Consider the following 20,818-nt stretch of genomic DNA (forward strand, 5'->3'; position numbering starts at 1 on the left):
TCCCTAATAGTTTATAAGTTACAGGCCCCTCTTCAGAAAACTTAAAGCGTTTTAATGACTTTAAACACTTTCCATAGGGCCCTAGAAGGAAAAAAATCAAACCCTAGGTTGGATGAAAAAACAAAAATCAAAAATAACCCTGCCAAGGAAGCAAGATATTGTGGCTTTGCCTGATGCTGAGTTCCTGATGTAGGAGGGGAGTGAATGCAGGTGCGTGAGTGTGTGGGTTTGTGTTCAGAAGGCCACCTGTCTGCTTGGTGATCCAAGCTATGAAAACAAACAAACAAAAAACAATGCATATTTATGGAGGCTGCAGGTGGAACAGGGCAAGAATGGTTAAATGCAAAGTGGAAGAAGGGCCGGGCAAGAGGGCTTCTTTGAGAATCAACACTGTCTTAGTTTGACACAGTGTCTTTGGCCCCAGAAGGAAAAAGAACTTAATGGACAATAGATGAGCTTTGAGTCTATAGGCATTCACTTATTCATTCATTCCTTACACAGGGATTCATTTGTTCCTTTATTTTTATTCATTCACTTACCACTTGAGCAGCTGCTCTGTGCTGATGCTCAGTGTAATCAGGATATGAATGATATGATTCCTGTCCTCAATGGACTCGCAATGCAAGGAAGTATGGAGTAAAAGTGACAACTCCTGGTGAGTAGTTCAGTGTAACAAAACATTTAGTAAGTGTCTAGTAATTGCCAATGCACACTGAGTAATCACTGTTATTAATCTAAACTCTCAGAACTCAGTGAATTTGGTTTTCACGTCACCATTATATAGCTGAGAAAGCCAAAGACTGAATAGAGCAAAGGACGCACTCAAGGTCACATAGCCAGTAATGAAGCCAGGATTCAAACCCTGGTATCTCTCATAGCTTAGGTTACTACCACAGTCCTCAATGGGAAGTATATTTCAGGCACCATGCTAGGTGCTGAGATTACAAAGCTGCATGAGATGTGATCTCTGCCAAGGTTTTCGAGGAACTCAAAGTCCAATGGTTCACATGAATATGTTAAAAGAAAATGACAATCCATTAGGATCATTGCAAAGAGAAGTATTAGAGGTAGCCCAGAGAGATTGAATACTCTATTTGGGGTAAGGAAGGCTTCCCAGAGAGGGTGTGTAATCCCCTAGAATAGCTGCCAATCCCTGGCTCAGTGAGAAGTGTTTGCTAGAGCACTGCCTGAAATAGCAACATGTGGATATGTTCTCATGCTACGTAATTCACATCTTCTGTTAAGGGTTTTGCATACATGTCTTCTTTAATCCTCCAAACAAAGCAAAGGTAGTATTATTTTCTTTTTGTAGATAATAGCATAGAGGATCAGAGATGCAAAAAACAGCTCAGGGACTCTCAGGAAGTGGCTGTGGTTAAGAACTACACCCAGACCTCACTCTGAAGACCAGGCTCTGTGCAGACCTAAACCTGAGAAAAATGAAACCAGGTGGAACCTAGAAAAAATGAAACCAGGTGGAACAGGCCACTGGGCAGTTTCTCTTCTTACAGGAAACTTGTGGAAGTCTCATGACTTTCTGGAAGCTGCTTAACATACACTAATTGAGTTATCTCTTGTATTTGTCTTTATGGCTAAGGGAAAGGTAGTGAAGGAGTAAACAGTGAGAGGCAAGGGTTTTCAGAGTACAGAGGTACTGTAGGGAGTGTGTGTTCATCAGAGGGGCAGGTCTACCCTGGGAAGCCTGGAAGGCAGGAAGATCCCAGAGCAGGGAGGGGTGTGTGGTATTTGGTATCACCTCTGGGAGGCTTAGGCAAGTGGGATCAACTTTCCAATACATATACTACTCTGTCCTCTAATTACGTTCAATCGTCTTTTTTGGTAAAAAAGAAAACTGAGTCTCTGAGGCAAGGAAATGTATCAAAAGTCTCACAGGTAGGAAGAGAAGGAGCGCAGATTCCAACTGCAGCCACCTGTCTCTATACAATAACCTGAGGTTTTTACTTCTTACCTCTCTTAGGCTTTCGAAAATGTTGAAAATAGCTCATGGAAAAGTCATCATTACCATCAGTTGGTTCTAGTACTCTGAGAGAACGGCGGGTTGGGAGCCACTGCATGCCATTCAGGCAGCCCAGATATTTTGCAAGGAAAATTTCTAGTGCATTTCCTTAATGATTATTTTGGAGTCAGAAATACAGGGTCTTTCTTAATTCTACCAGGGATTTTCATAAATTCCTTCTACAGATAGAGTCATTCATATATTTATTATTTTATTTTATTTGAGACGGAGTTTTACTCTGTCGCCCAGGTGCAGTAGCGTGATCTCGGCTCACTGCAACCTCTGCCTCCTGGGTTCAGGCAATTTTCCTGCCTCAGCCTCCCGAGTAGCTGGGATTACAGGCACACGTCACCACGCCCAGCTAATGTTTTGTATTTTTAGTAGAGACAGGGTTTCACCATGCTGGCCACGCTGACTTCATGATCTGCCTGCCTCTGCCTCCCAAAGTGCTGGAATTACAGGCCTGAGCCACCAGGCCCAGCCTTCATATATTTATTAAATGTTCCTAAAGCAGCTATGTTGCACCTGGCTTTCATATACCAGGCCATGGGCTTGCATCTGGTAATACAAGGACCCCAGGACATTCAAAGAAGTAACAGGGAAGAAATACTATTGACAGAGGAATGAAGGCACAAAGGCAGGAGTGATCTGCTGCTATTATTCAGAGGGAAAGTCCAGAAAGTCCCCCTGAGAACACAAAGTTTGAAGTAAAGTTGGAATGCTGGGGCAAGGCTGCAGAGAGAGTGGGGAGGGGTGAAACAAACAAACACAAAAAGATTTCAGTAGGGCTGGACCAGAAGATAGTAGACTAGACACATAGGCTGGAGAGGGGACCTGCAGGCAGCCTGCCTGTGTATCTCAGGCAAAGGAGCTTCGATTTTTTTTTTTTTTTTCCTGGAACTATTAAGCATGGAGATGGTGTGGCCATAATCATTAATAAATTCACAAAAAACAAGGCAGCAACTGGAGCATGTTTCCTTACATATCTAAACCTATTAGGGGCAAGTGTGGCAATTCAGGCACAAATTGAATCGTAGAGAATGGTATCATGGGGAATGGACCAAATGGACACGAAGAGCAGGCCAATGTCTCAGTGACAAGGGGGCCTGATGAGGTGCAAAGCCTTAGGGAGAAAAATTACTTTTTCCCTGAGTAGCACAACACAGAATAGGGTCCCTAGACTTGGGTTTTTGAAAACGGGTCCGCATCTGGATATGCTTTTTCATGAAAACTAACACGTATAGGTTTCAGAAGCCATATTTAGGTCGGGGATGGTGGTTTCAAGATCCTGGAAGAGTGGGTTAGAGAAATGGACATTGATCAGAAATAAGTTTCACTAAAGGAAAAGGGAGAAGGGGGCGGGCAAGGATGAGAATGGACCAGAAAGACTCCCAACTTGGAGAATGCAGAATGTCAGGTTTGGAAGGACCTCCAGAGCTGCTAAGGGAAAGGTAGTGAAGGAGTAAACAGTGAGAGGCAAGGGTTTTCAGAGTACAGAGGTACTGTAGGGAGTGTGTGTTCATCAGAGGGGCAGGTCTACCCTGGGAAGCCTGGAAGGCAGGAAGATCCCAGAGCAGGGAGGGGTGTGTGGTATTTGGTATCACCTCTGGGAGGCTTAGGCAAGTGGGATCAACTTTCCAATACATATACTACTCTGTCCTCTAATTACGTTCAATCGTCTTTTTTGGTAAAAAAGAAAACTGAGTCTCTGAGGCAAGGAAATGTATCAAAAGTCTCACAGGTAGGAAGAGAAGGAGCGCAGATTCCAACTGCAGCCACCTGTCTCTATACAATAACCTGAGGTTTTTACTTCTTACCTCTCTTAGGCTTTCGAAAATGTTGAAAATAGCTCATGGAAAAGTCATCATTACCATCAGTTGGTTCTAGTACTCTGAGAGAACGGCGGGTTGGGAGCCACTGCATGCCATTCAGGCAGCCCAGATATTTTGCAAGGAAAATTTCTAGTGCATTTCCTTAATGATTATTTTGGAGTCAGAAATACAGGGTCTTTCTTAATTCTACCAGGGATTTTCATAAATTCCTTCTACAGATAGAGTCATTCATATATTTATTATTTTATTTTATTTGAGACGGAGTTTTACTCTGTCGCCCAGGTGCAGTAGCGTGATCTCGGCTCACTGCAACCTCTGCCTCCTGGGTTCAGGCAATTTTCCTGCCTCAGCCTCCCGAGTAGCTGGGATTACAGGCACACGTCACCACGCCCAGCTAATGTTTTGTATTTTTAGTAGAGACAGGGTTTCACCATGCTGGCCACGCTGACTTCATGATCTGCCTGCCTCTGCCTCCCAAAGTGCTGGAATTACAGGCCTGAGCCACCAGGCCCAGCCTTCATATATTTATTAAATGTTCCTAAAGCAGCTATGTTGCACCTGGCTTTCATATACCAGGCCATGGGCTTGCATCTGGTAATACAAGGACCCCAGGACATTCAAAGAAGTAACAGGGAAGAAATACTATTGACAGAGGAATGAAGGCACAAAGGCAGGAGTGATCTGCTGCTATTATTCAGAGGGAAAGTCCAGAAAGTCCCCCTGAGAACACAAAGTTTGAAGTAAAGTTGGAATGCTGGGGCAAGGCTGCAGAGAGAGTGGGGAGGGGTGAAACAAACAAACACAAAAAGATTTCAGTAGGGCTGGACCAGAAGATAGTAGACTAGACACATAGGCTGGAGAGGGGACCTGCAGGCAGCCTGCCTGTGTATCTCAGGCAAAGGAGCTTCGATTTTTTTTTTTTTTTTCCTGGAACTATTAAGCATGGAGATGGTGTGGCCATAATCATTAATAAATTCACAAAAAACAAGGCAGCAACTGGAGCATGTTTCCTTACATATCTAAACCTATTAGGGGCAAGTGTGGCAATTCAGGCACAAATTGAATCGTAGAGAATGGTATCATGGGGAATGGACCAAATGGACACGAAGAGCAGGCCAATGTCTCAGTGACAAGGGGGCCTGATGAGGTGCAAAGCCTTAGGGAGAAAAATTACTTTTTCCCTGAGTAGCACAACACAGAATAGGGTCCCTAGACTTGGGTTTTTGAAAACGGGTCCGCATCTGGATATGCTTTTTCATGAAAACTAACACGTATAGGTTTCAGAAGCCATATTTAGGTCGGGGATGGTGGTTTCAAGATCCTGGAAGAGTGGGTTAGAGAAATGGACATTGATCAGAAATAAGTTTCACTAAAGGAAAAGGGAGAAGGGGGCGGGCAAGGATGAGAATGGACCAGAAAGACTCCCAACTTGGAGAATGCAGAATGTCAGGTTTGGAAGGACCTCCAGAGCTCTCCTATCCATCTACCTATGCAATGTGGGAATCGCCCTGGTAATCTTTCTGACAAGAGGTCTGCAAGGCTTGCTTGCATAGCTCCAGGAATGGTGAGCTCACTCTCTGAGGTGTCAGCTGGTCTGCACCTGAGCAGCTCTGACTATGGGAGGGTCAGCCTCACTTTGAACTGGAATTGACTTTCTTATAGTGCCACTCACTAGTCTCAGTTCCAGGATTTGGCTGACACAGAACAAGGTAATCCCTTTTCCATACAGTGGCCTTTGGAGTCCCATTTCGTATCTATGGATTCTTTTATCCAGGCCAAACATTTCTGTGTCCTTCAGCTGCTCCTCATGGAATGCAGTTTCACATCCCCTTGTTAATCGTATTGTTAAACATGCAGGTGTGTCTTTGTCTCTCTCTTAGAGTGGGGTCCAGAACAGACAATAGTGTTCCAGGTAGAACTATTTTAGCCTCACAACAGTTCTGTCAGGGACAGAACTGACATTGTTGAGGATCTACCTGACTTTAAAGCACCTTCTCTGTCCACTCATTGTTGAGATGAATGAGGTCAACAGTGACTGAACACGCTAGTTCCTTGGCCGTGGCAAAGTCACATGTGCCCCCTCCTCAAGAGCCTTCACTGGCTCCCCAGAGCTGCCTGAATTATGTATAGAAGTTGCCTTCTGCCTGCCAGTTGGACGTCCTAAATATGAGTTCTGGTTACTTCAGTGGTCTGGAGCAGTACCACAGAGCTGGGAATTTACGGTTCTGTCCCAGATTCCCAGGAGTCCCACCAACACATGGGGTCCAGATCCACTGGACCTTGCTGCCCTTAATGTGGTATGCCTCTTGGGTTCTCCACAAGCCCACCACACATGACCTTTTCCAAAATTTTCACCCACTGGCTGAACTTTTGTATACCCCAAAGGCCCTGGCCAGCCCTTCTCCTGGCCAGCCCTTCTCCTGGCCAGCCCTTCTCCTACTGTCCCTTTGAAACTTCTCAACCACTTTCAAATTAGATGGGCAGCTCTCTTTCAACAACAAAAACACTATCCTCCACTTGAGGAGATCACTGAGCTCCACTGAGCTTCACTACTATCAACTCTGCCTCTTAGGTTATTCTGAGGATCGAATGAGAATTAGATTCCATAATACTGTAATGTGTTAGAAGAATTACTTCTTCTAAACCATGGCTGGAGACTTTTGCCCCAGAATACCTAGGACCTTGAGGCCCTTAAACAGAGCAGTTTGCATGATTCAACTCACGCCCACTCGTGGGACCAGACCTTCTTTCAGATTGGCACCCTTTCCGCTACCATTTCTGCCTCATGTCTCCTTCCTCTGGCCCACTGAAGATTCCCCAGCATGCAGTCCCCAGCAGAAACATGTGGGGCCATGACACTCATTCCAGGAGAAGGGTCTCCTTCCACAGGCTGTAGACATAGCCTCAGTGTGAATCCAGGTCGCGGAAACCTGGCAGTAGAGAGGAAATGTACTTACACTTACAGGTTGACTTTTTGGCACATCATAAACACCTTCCTTCTTTTGGCTGGTGGGAACCTATGGAAAAATTAAATTCAGTACAGTCAAAACACTCTGGTACTCCAATTTCAAAGAACAAAGCAACCAGACTTCAACTGCAAGCTGGTTAAGGGTATCTGAGAATGGCCCCCAGGACAAGCCCACGGGAACCTGCTCTAACTGTGAAAGTATCAGGCCAGTCTCCCTCCCTTAGGAGCATCAGATGGGGAGAGGGAGTGGGCATCATTTAACAAAGGTTTATAGGTCATCTCTGCTATCGGGCTCCTCGCAGAATCAAAGACTAGAAACCTGTATAGACTTCAGAAGTCACGTGACTTCTGAAAAAAAATCCTCATTTCCTTAGACAAAAATGAGGCCCAGGGAGGTGCTATACTGCTCCCGAAGTGATTAGAAACAGTTTGTAGCTGAGCTTAAACTGCTCAATGCTGAGTCTGAGATCCAGGCTATTTAAAATATAGCAAATATCAAGATCCTAGCACAAAGCACATCTTCTATTGGTATCATACACAAGCCATCTGATAATTATGGAAGGTTTTCATGGAAGAAAAAGGCCCACAAGTGGTATGGAAAGTGTGGGCCTAGTATGCAGAAGATCTTGAGGGCTTTTAACATTAATCTGCATCTTCCTCCCTTCCCTTATCCATCTGGTCTCACTGTGTTATGAGCTAACTGTGACAGCCTGAGCAGGTCACTGAGCTCCTCCGAGCTTCACTACTATCAGCTCTGCCTCTTACTCAGGTTATTCTGAGGACCGAGTGAGAAAACGGATATTAGATACACAACACTATTACATACCATAATACTGTAAATGTGTTAGAAGAATTACTTTAGTTACTGACACATCATAAAAATATATATGAACACATCTTATGATACTAACAATAGTGGATATGTTGACTACTTTTCAAATGAGTCAACCAAGGGTTTTTCACTGAAAGATTCCAGATTGGAAGCACTCATTAGTTGTTCCTTTCCCAGCAACTGTCACAGCTTAGCTCACACTCCCATTGCAGGACCCAGCCAGCAGTGGTTTTATAATGGTCTGACAACATGCCTTTCTTTCCATCATATTGGGAGCTCCTTAAGAGCAGGCATGGTGCCTAACACCCAGTAGGCTCTCAGTAAATGTCTGCTGAGACATATGGTAAACGTATGATAGAGGAATGTGGGGAATAGTGAAGGAAAAGTATCTTTTAGGCTTGAGCTAGCTACCTACACCATTGTTCTATAAGAAGTAAGAATTAGAGTTTATTCCATAGGTCCCTTTGACACTTCTCATCTCATTTAACTTAAAATCTTTGCAACAACTCTAAGAAATTGGTATTACCATCTCTACTTTAAACAGGAGAAAGTGAGGCTCAGAGATGTTAGGGACTTTGCCCAAATCTTCAAAGTTGGTAAGTGACCAGGTTCAAACCCAGCTCTTTCTGGCAGCCAAACAAGACATCTATTATTAATAATGTGAGCTAACATGGACTGGGTGCTTCCTATGTGCCAGGCGCTATTCTAAACATTTGTGTCTTATACACATTCTCATGCAATCCTCAAGACAGGTCCGTCAGGTAAGAACTCAGTGGGTCCCATGTTGCAGAGGAGAAAAATATCTCTGGCAGTAGAGATATTTGCCCTAGAACACCTGTGACCCTGAGGCCCTTGGACAGAGTAGTTTGTGTGATTCAACTCACTCTGTGAGTGCAATCCGTGAATGGGGAAGCCAAAAGCTTGAGCCCAGGGAGTTTGCCATTTGACTGCTACATTTTTCAGACAGCTGTTTCAAGTGGGCCTTTTCTTTGACATCACATCCTATGTTCCCAGAAGCTCATGTACACTCTTGCAGAAAACAGAACTGAGTGAGCATGGCTGTGGCGGTGGTACACTTCCAGAGATGCTCGTGCAAGCTTCACTGTGCAAGTAGCCAGCGAAGAATGTCATTTCTTTGCTCCTGATAACTAAGCTCCATCTAAAAGAAATCCACTAAGAATGCCTACAGAGTCCTTGTTAATGAGGGCCAATAAATTACCAGCCCTCACTTTTGTTTTTACTAGCTCACCCTTTACTGAGCAAAATGAAGAACATTCTGTTGCCCGTAATTCACTGCTCACTACGGGCACTTAGCACAGTTGAACCGCAGCTGCCTCTCAATTATCCCTGCAAACGGAGAAGAAGCGGTGGAATGGATAAACCCAAACTGTGCATAATTGAAAACGTTTTTCTACTTGGCTCTCCCATGGGTGAGATATCAATCTGCCTGTTTGTCCTTTAAGATTTATCTCAGCTGGGATATCTTCTTGGCAGCCTTGCCTGATTCTCTAGGCCTTGTTTGGAGCCTTCCCCTGTACTCTTGTAACCTCTGATGCATTCTTTCATTAAAAAATAAAAGTTGCTAAGTATGTATTATGTGTCATGCATCATGCATTCCCTGGGACAATGATGGTGAACATGATGGATACGGCCCCTGATTTAACAAAGCTCCTTGTCTTATTGCGGGAGATGGAAAAGTAATCAGACTACTGAAATAGAGTGTAAAGTGTGCTTTATCTCATCATGAGGGTTATTGCACCACATTGTAACTGTTACAGAGTCTATAAGCTTGCTGAGGGCAGGTTGGGATATTTTATTATCCTTGTAACCACAGCTGTAAATATTGGTGAACAAAGAAATGCCTAATCGCCAAGGATTCAGTCCATGAGGGCTAAGATGCATGGTCCTCGCTGTCATCTGTGCTTAGTTGTTCCATTCTGTTTACACAAAAGGCTTCAGTAACACAATATTTTAGAGAAATAAAAGTTTCAGACCAAAAGGAACCAGAAGACTGGTGGTTCCAAATCCTGGGTCTGCCACAGGCTGCGACTCAGAGAGTCCTTTTGCTCTCTGAACTTCAGTTGCCCCATCTGCCCAATGTGAGCATCTAAGGGTGCTGTCTATAAACTTCTGAGGGTGGGGGCCATGCCATGGTCACCATCCCATCCCCGTGCTGGATGCATGTGATTTTCCATGTGTCCAGTCATTTATTTGTTCTATAAATAATCGTGTTTTTGTTTTTTTTTTTTGGTATGAACAAGCGAAGAGATGTTAAATTACTCTAAAAACAGCAGATTACATACTATACATACAGAAGACACTTTTACTTTTATTTTGGCAGCATGTTAATTAATAGTATGGAGAGGCAGTTCCAGGCTTTGTTGGGTAACATTTCCTGGTGACTCATCATCATTTAAAAATAATGATACTTGACATGGATTGGATGGTTAACAGCGGTTTTTGAATGAATGAACTTGGAAAATGGCCATGTGGAAGGCTGATATCTTGCTTATATAGGAAGCCTGTTCAGGTATTGAAGAACACTAGATTTAGAATCGGAGGTTCTGACTTTGTATTCAGCACCTAAATTGAGGGAACTTGATTTTCTTATGTTCAAAATGATAGTCATTGTAGCTGTTTTTCCTATGTCACCATTATTGGAAGGATCAAAATTAAGTGATGTGTAAAAATGTTTTGTATTGGGAGGCTGATAATTTTAATACAGCCGATAACTTTTTCTGAGGCATGCAAAGCAAAAGGCAGTTATTATTACTAATATAATTGGGAAAACAAGACTACTCAAAAAATCTCCAAAAAAGAGGTTACATTTACTCAAAAGCCTCTGTGTCGCTTTTGTTGGAGTTACAAATAGGAAAGTGAAGCAAGCTTGAGGATTTCTGCTAGGCCCTCCGACAACATGTGGTGAGCAAGTTATATTCTGTTTCACTTAAAACATGATCATAAGACATTTTCAACAGCATCTGAAACTGAAAACACGCAAAGAAGGAGGAGAAACTCACGTTTACACAGAACCTACTATGAACCAACTGCTCTCCTCCTCGTTTTATGTTTTCACATCACTGCTAGGAGCAGAGACTGTATTATCCCCATTTCATAACTCAGAAAATTGAGATACAAAAATTATGTTCTCCACTCAAGTTCACAAAGGAGTTAAAGGTCTCCAGGACTGTCTGCCTCACTCCAGAAAACAAGGAGGTGAATAAAAGCTGAGACCACTGGCTGGGCCAAGCTGAAGTATTAACAAACACTGCAATTCAGGAGAAATAGCTATGGAACACTCACAAGCCCTTGGAAAAAAAAAAAAAAAAAAAGAATGAGGCTCCTAATAGCAGCCCCTTAAAAGCCCAGCCTTATCTTCAGGCCCAAGAGCTTATCTCTTATTAAGTAAATTGAGCCCCAGCAGACTAGCAAAGGAGGAGAAGAGAATGACCAGAGGTTTTTCCAATAGAAGGAGATAAAATATTCATTCCTTTAAATGGTAGCTTCCTGTTAATGATGGACAGATAGGAAGATCTGGAGGTCAGAGCTGTTAAAACAAGTGTGATTTTTAGATAGTGACTTGAAAGGGATTTAGAATCTAATTGTGAAACTCAGAATCAGGGGATTCTGAGCTGAGAGCAGCCTCAGGATTTCTTTATTTACAGAGGTCAGAGGGACCTGCAATGGGGGCTCTACCTCTTGCTAGCTCTGGGACCCTGGGCAAGATACCTTATCTCTGTGAGCCTCACTTTCCTTATCTGTAAGGTGGGAATAATGATTCAAGCCACATGGGGTTGTTGTGAGAAATAAGATATTGCACTTAAAGCCCATTCACAGAGCTGGCCCACCATCAGCGCATGCACATGCAAATTTTCCCATCTCCACCATTTCTGAGTCTTATTATCCTGTAAAACAAGCCAACATGCTTCTCTTAAAAAAAAAATCAAAGTCCTATGGTAAAGCAGTAATCACAAAAAACAGAAAACGGTCTTGCCTGAGACAGCCCTGTATTTTACTTGCTCATTTTACAGATGAGTAAACTGAAGCCCAGAGAAAAAAAAAAATACTTGACAATTAAATTAATCGCTGAGTTGGTACTTGTACTAAAATACTGAATCCACACAGCCAGACTCCACTTTCTGTGACCCATGATGACACCTCTTCTTTCCATTCTACACATGAGCTTGTGAGTTAGGGAAAAACTGTTCGTCTGTTTTATAAAGGGAGAAACTAAGTGCCTTGCCCCCTACCACTCAGCCAAAGGTAGTTGGCAAGAGAGCCTGGACTACAACCCAGCTCTCCACCAGCTAAAGCAGGTCTTTCCAATACACTAGGATGTCTCCCTCCCCACTGGGCCCTGACTACAGTCCCACAGGGCTCAACGGGAGCCCTGCCAACTATAGTTAAGTCTGGATTCAGAAACCTCTTATACTGCAAAGCTTCCTTTTATTCAAAAGGGGCCTTCTCTTCCCAGGATGATTGGTTAATGGATTTTTCCTCCTCATATTCAGATACTGTAAGGTTGTATACACTTTAAAATCTGACACTCAGGACAAATGTAACTTTTCTTATTAAAGATACTTGGTAAGCCACGACTTTCAACAAAACCTCAAAGCACAACCTCACATTTGAATGGAATCCAGATAGATCCAGTGGAGAGAAATACTCAGATTATTACTCAACAAGGCTGACAACTTTAAACCAAGTTTTTGGTAGAACTAACATTATATTTTAGTCATTTAGAATTCTATGCATTTGATAGAAAATGAAAATGTTTTACTTTTATTATATAAGTAATAAAAACCCAAGGCAGAATAGAGCACACAACTAACAAAATCAAAATCACTGATTAAATACATTAAAATGTTTTCTTCTCCTATAATGTTTCTATTTCAAATTGGGACTACAATACTAATGAGTGAAAAGTTGCAGGTCATCATATCTATTTGATGTGCTGCTATGCTGCAATTACACAGACACTTTGGTGGAAGACCATGGCAGAAGGAGCCAGAGCTTCGCCTTCACACCCATGCCTGGGTTTGAATCTTGGCTCTAAATAGTTGTACAACCCCGAGAAAGCTACTCGGCTTCTCTGAGTCTCACCCTATAAAAACAGAACTAAAATATCTAGTTTATAATATCTTCGTGAGAACTAAATGAGTTTAAAAAGTTTAGTTTTCTTTGCACAATTAAAAACAAGGGTAAAGCCTTTGGCTGTACTTTCATTCAGTTAATATTCTCAATGTTGTTTTCACATAGCATTTGAAATTAAATTTGTGTTTTATTTTCAGCAGTGGAGTTGGCTTCTTAAGAAATTTGTTGAGCAAAATTTTTTGAGAAATAAGGGATCCTAATTGTACAATGGACACCAGCTCTCCAATGTATTACCTTGGTAAAATGGAACATTTTATTTTTGCTTCTACTTAAAATAGTTAAGATCCATTCAAAAGTGAAACACTGTACCTAACTGGCTATGAAACATCAACAACAAGGCATGAAAACTACTGGGAAATTCCTGGGGAACTAGAAGCCAATTCTCTCAAAGATATTTAACAAGCCTGGAATGACCAACAGAACCCTTGGTTCTTTAGACTATCAGTGTATTTACGCATTAACTAGTAGTGGTGCAATGGTAAGAGAGGCAAGCAATTTTATACCTGATAAATGTTTTCTTCCGTTTCGGGATCACGGATTGGCTCGTGTCCAGCCTCAAACACAATGTACTATTACAGGAGCAGCCAGAAAGGAAAGGTCAGAGGTGAAAAAGAAGAAAGGAAAAACAAGCATTTGGAAATTAAGATACAAATCACAGTGAACATTTAAGAAGCAGGCACAAGAGAAAACACCTTAAAGACACAACTGAATTATTGAAACAAAATGTACCTTGTACATTCCTGCCTTTCCTAAGGAAAACTGCACAGGTCTGCTGGTCAGTATTTCAGCAGTGATTGCATTGAGCCTCTGCAGATCTTTCTGGAGATATAACCTCTTCGTTCAATGGCAATTTGTCTCAGTAATATCTGAATACGTTGGTAGTGATGAGTATGAATGCTATCTCATTGGAATGCCTGGGATCCCACACTTTGTAAAGTATGGGTTACAGTTGAGGGGCATCCCTTTTCCCCTAAGGCTCAAAATCCTAAACAAACTCTGAAGAGCTCGGAAGCCCCAAACTCCTTTATCCCACAAATATCACCTTATTTTACATTCTCACTTTAAAATACGTTACATCAATGTTTCCACATGCATGTTTTAGACTCTACAGGACTGAGACATTTCAAAAAGGCTATTATTCTTCATTCTGTGCAAGCCAGTGAGCCAGAGGGTGAAGTTCATATTATATACAAATCCTTGGCCCTCAGTATTCTCAAGCAAGAGCGTGTCATTACGTGCATCTTTGGCTTTTGTTTGCCATGTACACTAGATACTTTTTCCACTTCAAGTTATCTATATGATGTCACTTTCATTGTAGCAGTACCAGCTTTTTGTGTGAAAATATGCATTTATATAAAATATGTATGTGACACACACACACACAAAGAACACCTATGCATCCCAGTTAGAACTATAAGTTCAAGATTTTCCTTTGTGTTCAAAAAGTCATTTTTTTGGGCTTCTCTTTCTCCTTGAGAATAAGCACAGGGGAGGGAGAGGCTGTCTTTTCCCTTTTTTTCTGCATCTCTGTTTGAACAAACCACATACTTGACCCCAAGAGAGATCATTTCTCTACCCACCACTGAGCTGCAGATCTTGAAGAGAGTCCAGAGAAAGCTAGGGGCAGGAGTGTCTTTAAGGTCACTCTTTCCTTCCTCCCAACAGTTCCTATGGCATGAGCCAGGTAATCGGAGGGTCAGCTTGCCCCATCGGGGGTCAGAGAGCCCTCCTCATAGCCTTTCTAAAGCTTAGAAACCATCCTTTGGGTCTGTGCTGAAATGTTACCAAAACGTCAGCCCCTACCTCTGGTTCTTAACTCAGAGAAGCCACCTCATTATTCATATTCTCTCTAATGAACTCAGAATATTCAAGAGACTCTTGAAAACATTCAGCTCTGGGATCAAACTTCTACAGACTGTGAAGGGGGCCGAGGCAGAGGCAAGAAGGGAGAAGCGGATCTCCAAATCCCAAGATACCGATGCCGGCCAAACTTCTGTTAGTTTTTATGGAAATTTGCTCCTGGAGGGGCTGGCAGCCCTCGCCCTCAGAAATAATCTTGGTCTCTCTCCAGGTTTTGCAGTCAGTGGATTCTTCAGGTTTCTGACAAAATGGCTCTGGCACAGGTCTAGTCACTCTTGAATCTAAAACCCCAACTAGTTTCAGAAATTACCTGGTACACAGGATCTTCAACATCCTCTTCCAATATTGTCTATTGCAGAATAAGGAGAGGGAGGGTGAAAAGCAGAGGACATAAAGAAAGAGATGTGAGACTGCATTCAGAAATTATAGGAGAGTAAAGAAACCAGCTCTGGGCAGAAGAGGCTGGTGGGTCATCAAGGCAGAAAAAACACAGAAAAGTCAAAACCCTTAGAGCCACCCCCACCTCCACCCCACTGTTAACGATAGCAAAAGCAATTGTGTTTCTTGGGTCCTCCACCCCTGAAATCTTTCTCTGGATTCGAGATTTCACTTCATCCAACATGTCTAGAGTTTAAGAGAATAAGGGATAATTTCTAATGGCTTGCTTTGGGTACTGTAATTTACACAGGAATCTTTCATCTTCGTTTATTTCTACTTGGCAGCAGGAAGAGAAGGCCCGACTGTCAGTTTTTACATGTATTTATTTGAAGCCCGATCTGCAGCGCAAGGATAAATTCACAGGTATACCTGGTACACAGCTTGTTCACACTGCTTATCCTTTTGTGCCTTTTTTTCTAATTCTTCTCTTTGCTTCAATTCATAAATGAGTTGAAAGAGATCTCTCAAGTCCAGAATAACAGGTTCAGCCTGGAGTGAAAGGTGGTAAGGCACATCATAAGGGAATGGTACTGAGATGCAGCAACCAATTTTTGTTTTTGCGGCGACAACCCGCAGCCCTTCCTTTTTCTATTAATCTGAAAGCATTCCATTCTTAATTAATTCTACCTTGTTTATACTGGTTTAGCAAATTGCATCTAGGCTAAAGTTCATTTCTTCAACTAATTATATTTGCAAATTCATAATAATCATAAGCATAAAAGGCATTTCTTTTATTTATTAGTGATTTAGAATACAATAAAATTAGAGTAGGCCTTATGCAAAACAGCTATTTGTTTTCTCTTATTTTCTTTTTAAATGAGGCTATGAACACAAGGCAACTTATTTGTACACGGTGCCTCCATCCAGTTTAATCAGAAAGGAAAATAATTAGTCATTAGGAAATACCCATTAGTAAAAAAAAAAAAAAAGAAAAGAAAAAGAATAAACTGGATGGGTATGAGCATGTTTCCTTGCTTCAAGGCTGTTTATCTTTTCTAGATGGGAATGTGAGCATCAACTTCAGTGGAAATGCATTGCTTGGTCATATCTCAGAGTGCGCCCTCAAAGACCAACGGAGTCACAGGACTGTCCTCCCAGAGTTCCAAGGAAAGGTTCCCTTCTTGGATAGGGATACTCACCGCCTGGGCTGTTTTTATGGCCACAAATCTGTGATTCCCTTCCTTCCCACAAACATATCCAAAGGCCCGGTGATCTGTAATGTCCTTTGCAATGTAGGATATTTCATGAACAGCATGATGATGCTGAAGGGCCTATCAGAGAAAAAAATGAAGAACATATTTCAGGGGACTTTCCCTTCGAGCTGTTGATCAATAAGAAATGTGTTTCAGCTATGTGTGAACAGGCCCGAAGGGCTTTGGAAAAGCTGTTTAGTCCAGATGGAAAGAAAAAGAGCTACGCCTGCCCTTGAGAAATGGAGGTTTCTCTCTACGGTCTTAATCCTGTGACCAGAGAGAAACACAGGATTGTTCATATGCTGAATAAGCATCTGCAATGGTGGCTTTATTCAGCTTGCTAGAGCCAGCGTTTAGTTCAATGGGTAGGCTTCTATTTGATCTTGTTTTCATGACACATCCCAGTCCAACTTTTGGATTGATATTTAATTTACTTAAATTCTCAGGGACTCTGTGTGCTGTGGTGGAGGATGTACACTGTACAACTCCAGGGAGTATTGTTAACACTCATAGAACTATAGATGTGCATGGTGACAACACTTTTCCAGCAGATGGTGATAGAGTGTGTTGAGGAATAAATGCCCTTCTCTGTTTTGTCCAAAGTCACCACTGGGGGTAGAGGTGGGGCTATGCATATCTCTCAGGCTTTTCATTGCTAGGTCTCTCTGTCTGCAACATCAACTCTTTTTATTCACTTGTCCACATCCTATTTCTCTTTCAATGGCCATATGAAATAGTATCACCTGTGTGAAACTTCCTCTGAACAAGGCTTGCCTTCTCTCTCCCTGGGGAAATAATTCCACCCTCATTTGTGTTTCTGTAGAACTTTACTTTCTAATGACACAGAACTGATGAATTCCTTCAATGTTGGTCCCTGGACTTCCTTACTCTCACAGGTCTTCCTTCTCTGATATATTTGCATGATTCCTTATCTGTCTTTCCCACCTGGTTCTGTCTGCCTTATCCCTGTCATCCTAGCACCTTGCACTATGGCTGGATTATAGTTGTTGAACTAAAGTAAACTGAGATTGATAATTAGTCATTTGAAAATCTTTTATAGTTGACCTTTGTGCCTTCATTATCTGAGCTTCAACAGATAATGTTCACCATTCTATAGGGTAATGGTGATCTTTATGGTTATTTTCCTATACTAAACCTACTTAAAACAATCATCATTCAACAGTACTCTGTAAAGGCTTGTATATTCATCTGGGTGCTTATGGTATGTTTAAAGTCCTTATAAAGAGCCTTTTCATTATACTGGGTATTAGGAGGCTTGAATTCTAGCTACTGTGTAAACACAAGGTACCCAGTGTATCCCTGTGTACCTCAAGTTTAACCCTCTAGTAAATGGGAGGTATGTACCAGATCAATGGCTCATAACCCAAAGTCCTAGATCCTTAGGGATCATTCAGTGTAATAAAAAGAGGCCCCATGCAATTTTCAAAATCTCAAAAGCTAAACAGAAATCTATAATTACTCCTAATAAGTCTATACATTTCTATGTGCATGCAAATGAAAATGCCAAGTTTATTTGGAATTTCTTTCTTTTGAGACAGGGTCTCACTCTGTCACCCAACCTGGAGTGCAATGGTGCAATCTTGGCTCATTGCAACCTTCACCTCCCGAGTTCAAGTGATCCTCTCGCCTCAGTCTCCTGGGTGGCTGGGACTACAGGTATATGCCACCACAGTCAGCTCATTTTTTTTTGTAGAGATGGGGTTTCGCCATGTTGCCCAGGCTGGCCTCAGACTCCTGGGCTCAAGCGATCCACCTGTCTTGGCCTCCCAAAGTGCTAAAATTACAGGTGCAAGCCACTGCACCTGGCCATTTATTTGGAATTATATCAGCTAAGTGTTGCTAATATTCCTTAACTCATATTTGAGTATATTCTCTTACTGGCAATTAGTTATGGTTTAAATAGTCCAAATAGGAAAATGGATGATTACAAATGCAGTTTTTTTGGTAGACAGAATCTTCCCCATTACTGAGTCCATGGAGGGAGAGAGAAATGTTAACACAGGAGAAGTTAGTTACAAAAACATTGGGAACCACTGGAGTAGATACTCTCTAAGCTCTTATTCTATCTTCCCAAATCCTTTTAAGCCATTAGGACCCCCCACTACAAAATCAGCCTCCTGGTACAGTGGGCCTCTGGCTTTCATGATGGTCATCGCCTAGATGACCACTGATCTAAAATGTCCACCTCTTGGCCGGTTGCAATCTTTCCAGGCATTTGACCTCATAAATCATTTGTTGCAGTAGAATTTTCTGCCTTACCTTAAATTTCCAGGGTCTGACTATTCACTAACCTTTCTGACTACTCTTAGAACTCTCTCTTTGGCTTCATGCTTGCCCACGCTGCCCACTGCCCACTGGACATCATGCTTTAATGGTGGCATGACTGCCCAGTTACCCTAGTCCCTCCAGTGGCAATAAAACGAATGTGTGAGTCTAATGGTTTTTGACACAAATAAGTTGGCAGAGAAGGACATATTTGCTAGCAAAATAATTAGGATCCATTAATTTTTGTTTTATTAAGAGGACATATTTAGCTAGCAGAGGAAAATTGCTCAAAGACTGGTAGCTTTTTCATGGTGTTAATGATGTAAAATTGATGAGATTTACATTTGCGCAACATGGGGGCATTGATTTACAGGCTTTTGTGCGCTAGAATGATAGCCAGCAGGGAAAAGTGGGAGACAAAGACGTTCTTCTCTTCCTTTCCTGAAAGTATCTCTCTCTCTGCACAATGTGGAGAATGTTATCCACGTTTCCTATTAAATCAAAGTTTGACGACAGTGTCTTATTGATTGCCAAGTAGAATATTGCTCTAAAATTAAACTGCGATTAGAAGTCTTCCTGGTGGAATTAGATTTGGAGATGATTGTGCAATGGTAAAATATCACCTACCAGGCAAGACAGCAGATGGAGATGTTTTAATTTATCTGGGAATCCTCATTAAGTGTTTTAAAATCAAAACATTTTTAATGCCTGATGATACCTAATACTGCCTTGCAGAGTGTAGCTGTGTGTGCGAGCGTGCAGTGCTTAAAGATATTTGTAACGTTATTTTCTCTCATAGTTAATTTTATGACATGTTAAAAAGGATTGCTCTGAACGTGTCTCATTCATTCGGAAATGAGTCAGTGAGGAGATATGTCTTCCTTCTCTCCAACCTTAACCATGCAGACGTAACATAGATACTTAGAAACACAAATACATTAGAATTCTGCTAATCCCACAATTGCATTATCACATTCGCTTTAGAAACTTAAGTGTATCATGAAAATTCTTGTTCACTGAGCCTCAAAATTGCCCCACGTCTTCAAGTAGACTTTATCAGCACAATCAAAGACAGTTGGAACCTTAAACATCAATCCTGAGTTTATTCATGAAGGGACTGAAGGTCAGAGATTGAAATGCCAGGACTAATACTAAACCCAGGTGTTTTTCCTACTCAGGATAACAAAGCATTGAAAAAAGGAAACCCGATTACATAGAATCAAAGTCTCCTTTCCTTAGACTTTTGGCTCTCTCAACCAACAACAAAAAGATGATCCCTTGATAAGTTGGGATGAGGAAGGCAAGGGAAGAAGAGAACTGGGTAAGGGGAGAGAACTGAGAATGTTCTAGATTCAGGCAGGTATCCGAAGTCAGGGAGGGTCATAAATCAGAAGGCTTGGGGTAAAGGCCGGCCGCCCGGCTCTCAAAGAAAAAGGTCAAGACAGCACGGCCCTGAAGTTTACTCTCAGGAATTGGCTGTCTCTGGCACCTGTTGAGCATCCGTAGACAGCAAGGTGAGGTGCAGCCTTTGGTCCTAGTGTGTACAGAATTGGTGGGTTCTTGTCTCACTGACTTCAAGAATGAAGCTGCGGACCCTGGCAGTGAGTGTTACAGTTCTTAAAGATGGTGTGTCCTGAGTTTGTTTCTTCTGATGTTCGGACGTGTTCGGAGTTTCTTCCTTCTGGTGGGTTCGTGGGCTCGCTGGCTTCAGGAGTGAAGCTGCAGATCTTTGCAGTGAGTGTTACAGCTCTTAACGTGTCGTGTCTGGAGTTGTTCGTTCCTCCGGTCCAGAGTTGTTCATTTCTCCCGGCGGATTCGTAGTCTCACCTTCCTCAGCAGTGAAGCTGCAGACCTTCACGGTGAGTGTTACAGCTCATAAAGGCAGTGCAGACCCAAAAAGTGAGCAGCAGCAAGATTTATTGCAAAGAGCGAAAGAACAAAGCTTCCACAGCATGGAAGGGGACCCGAGCTGGTTGCCACTGCTGGCTGAGGCAGGCTGCTTTCATTCCCTTTTCTGACCCCACCCATATTCTGCTGATTGGTCCATTTTACAGAGAGCTGATTGGTCCGTTTTGACAGGGTGCTGATTGGTGCATTTACAAACCTTGAGCTAGACACAGAGTGCTGATTGGTGCATTTACAATCTTTTAGCTAGACATAAAAGTTCTCCAAGTCCCCATCCTACTCAGGAGCCCAGCTGGCTTTGCCTAGTGAATCCTGTGCAGGGGCCATGGGTAG

The 20,818-nt window shown here is 42.3% G+C and overlaps 1 protein-coding gene across 3 annotated transcripts in view; it reads right to left on the minus strand.

Annotated features, from left to right (window-relative positions):
* DAB1 (Dab, reelin signal transducer, homolog 1 (Drosophila)) overlaps positions 1-20,818 on the minus strand; it is a 1,330,586-nt gene that overhangs the window by 77,948 nt on the left and 1,231,820 nt on the right. For 2 of the 3 annotated variants that reach the window (XM_011973852.1, XM_011973853.1), the window contains 3 exons: positions 16,241-16,372; positions 15,471-15,590; positions 6,807-6,866 (listed from right to left, as the gene is read on the minus strand). In XM_011973852.1, coding sequence (XP_011829242.1) covers positions 6,807-6,866; positions 15,471-15,590; positions 16,241-16,372 — 312 coding nt within the window. Of the gene's footprint in view, positions 1-6,806; positions 6,867-13,306; positions 13,373-14,973; positions 15,013-15,470; positions 15,591-16,240; positions 16,373-20,818 lie in introns of all 3 variants that reach the window. The other variant, XM_011973851.1, reaches the window with a different exon arrangement.

The sequence above is a fragment of the Mandrillus leucophaeus genome, unplaced genomic scaffold, assembly GCF_000951045.1.
Source record: "Mandrillus leucophaeus isolate KB7577 unplaced genomic scaffold, Mleu.le_1.0 Scaffold14, whole genome shotgun sequence".
Taxonomy (NCBI): Eukaryota; Metazoa; Chordata; class Mammalia; order Primates; family Cercopithecidae; genus Mandrillus; species Mandrillus leucophaeus.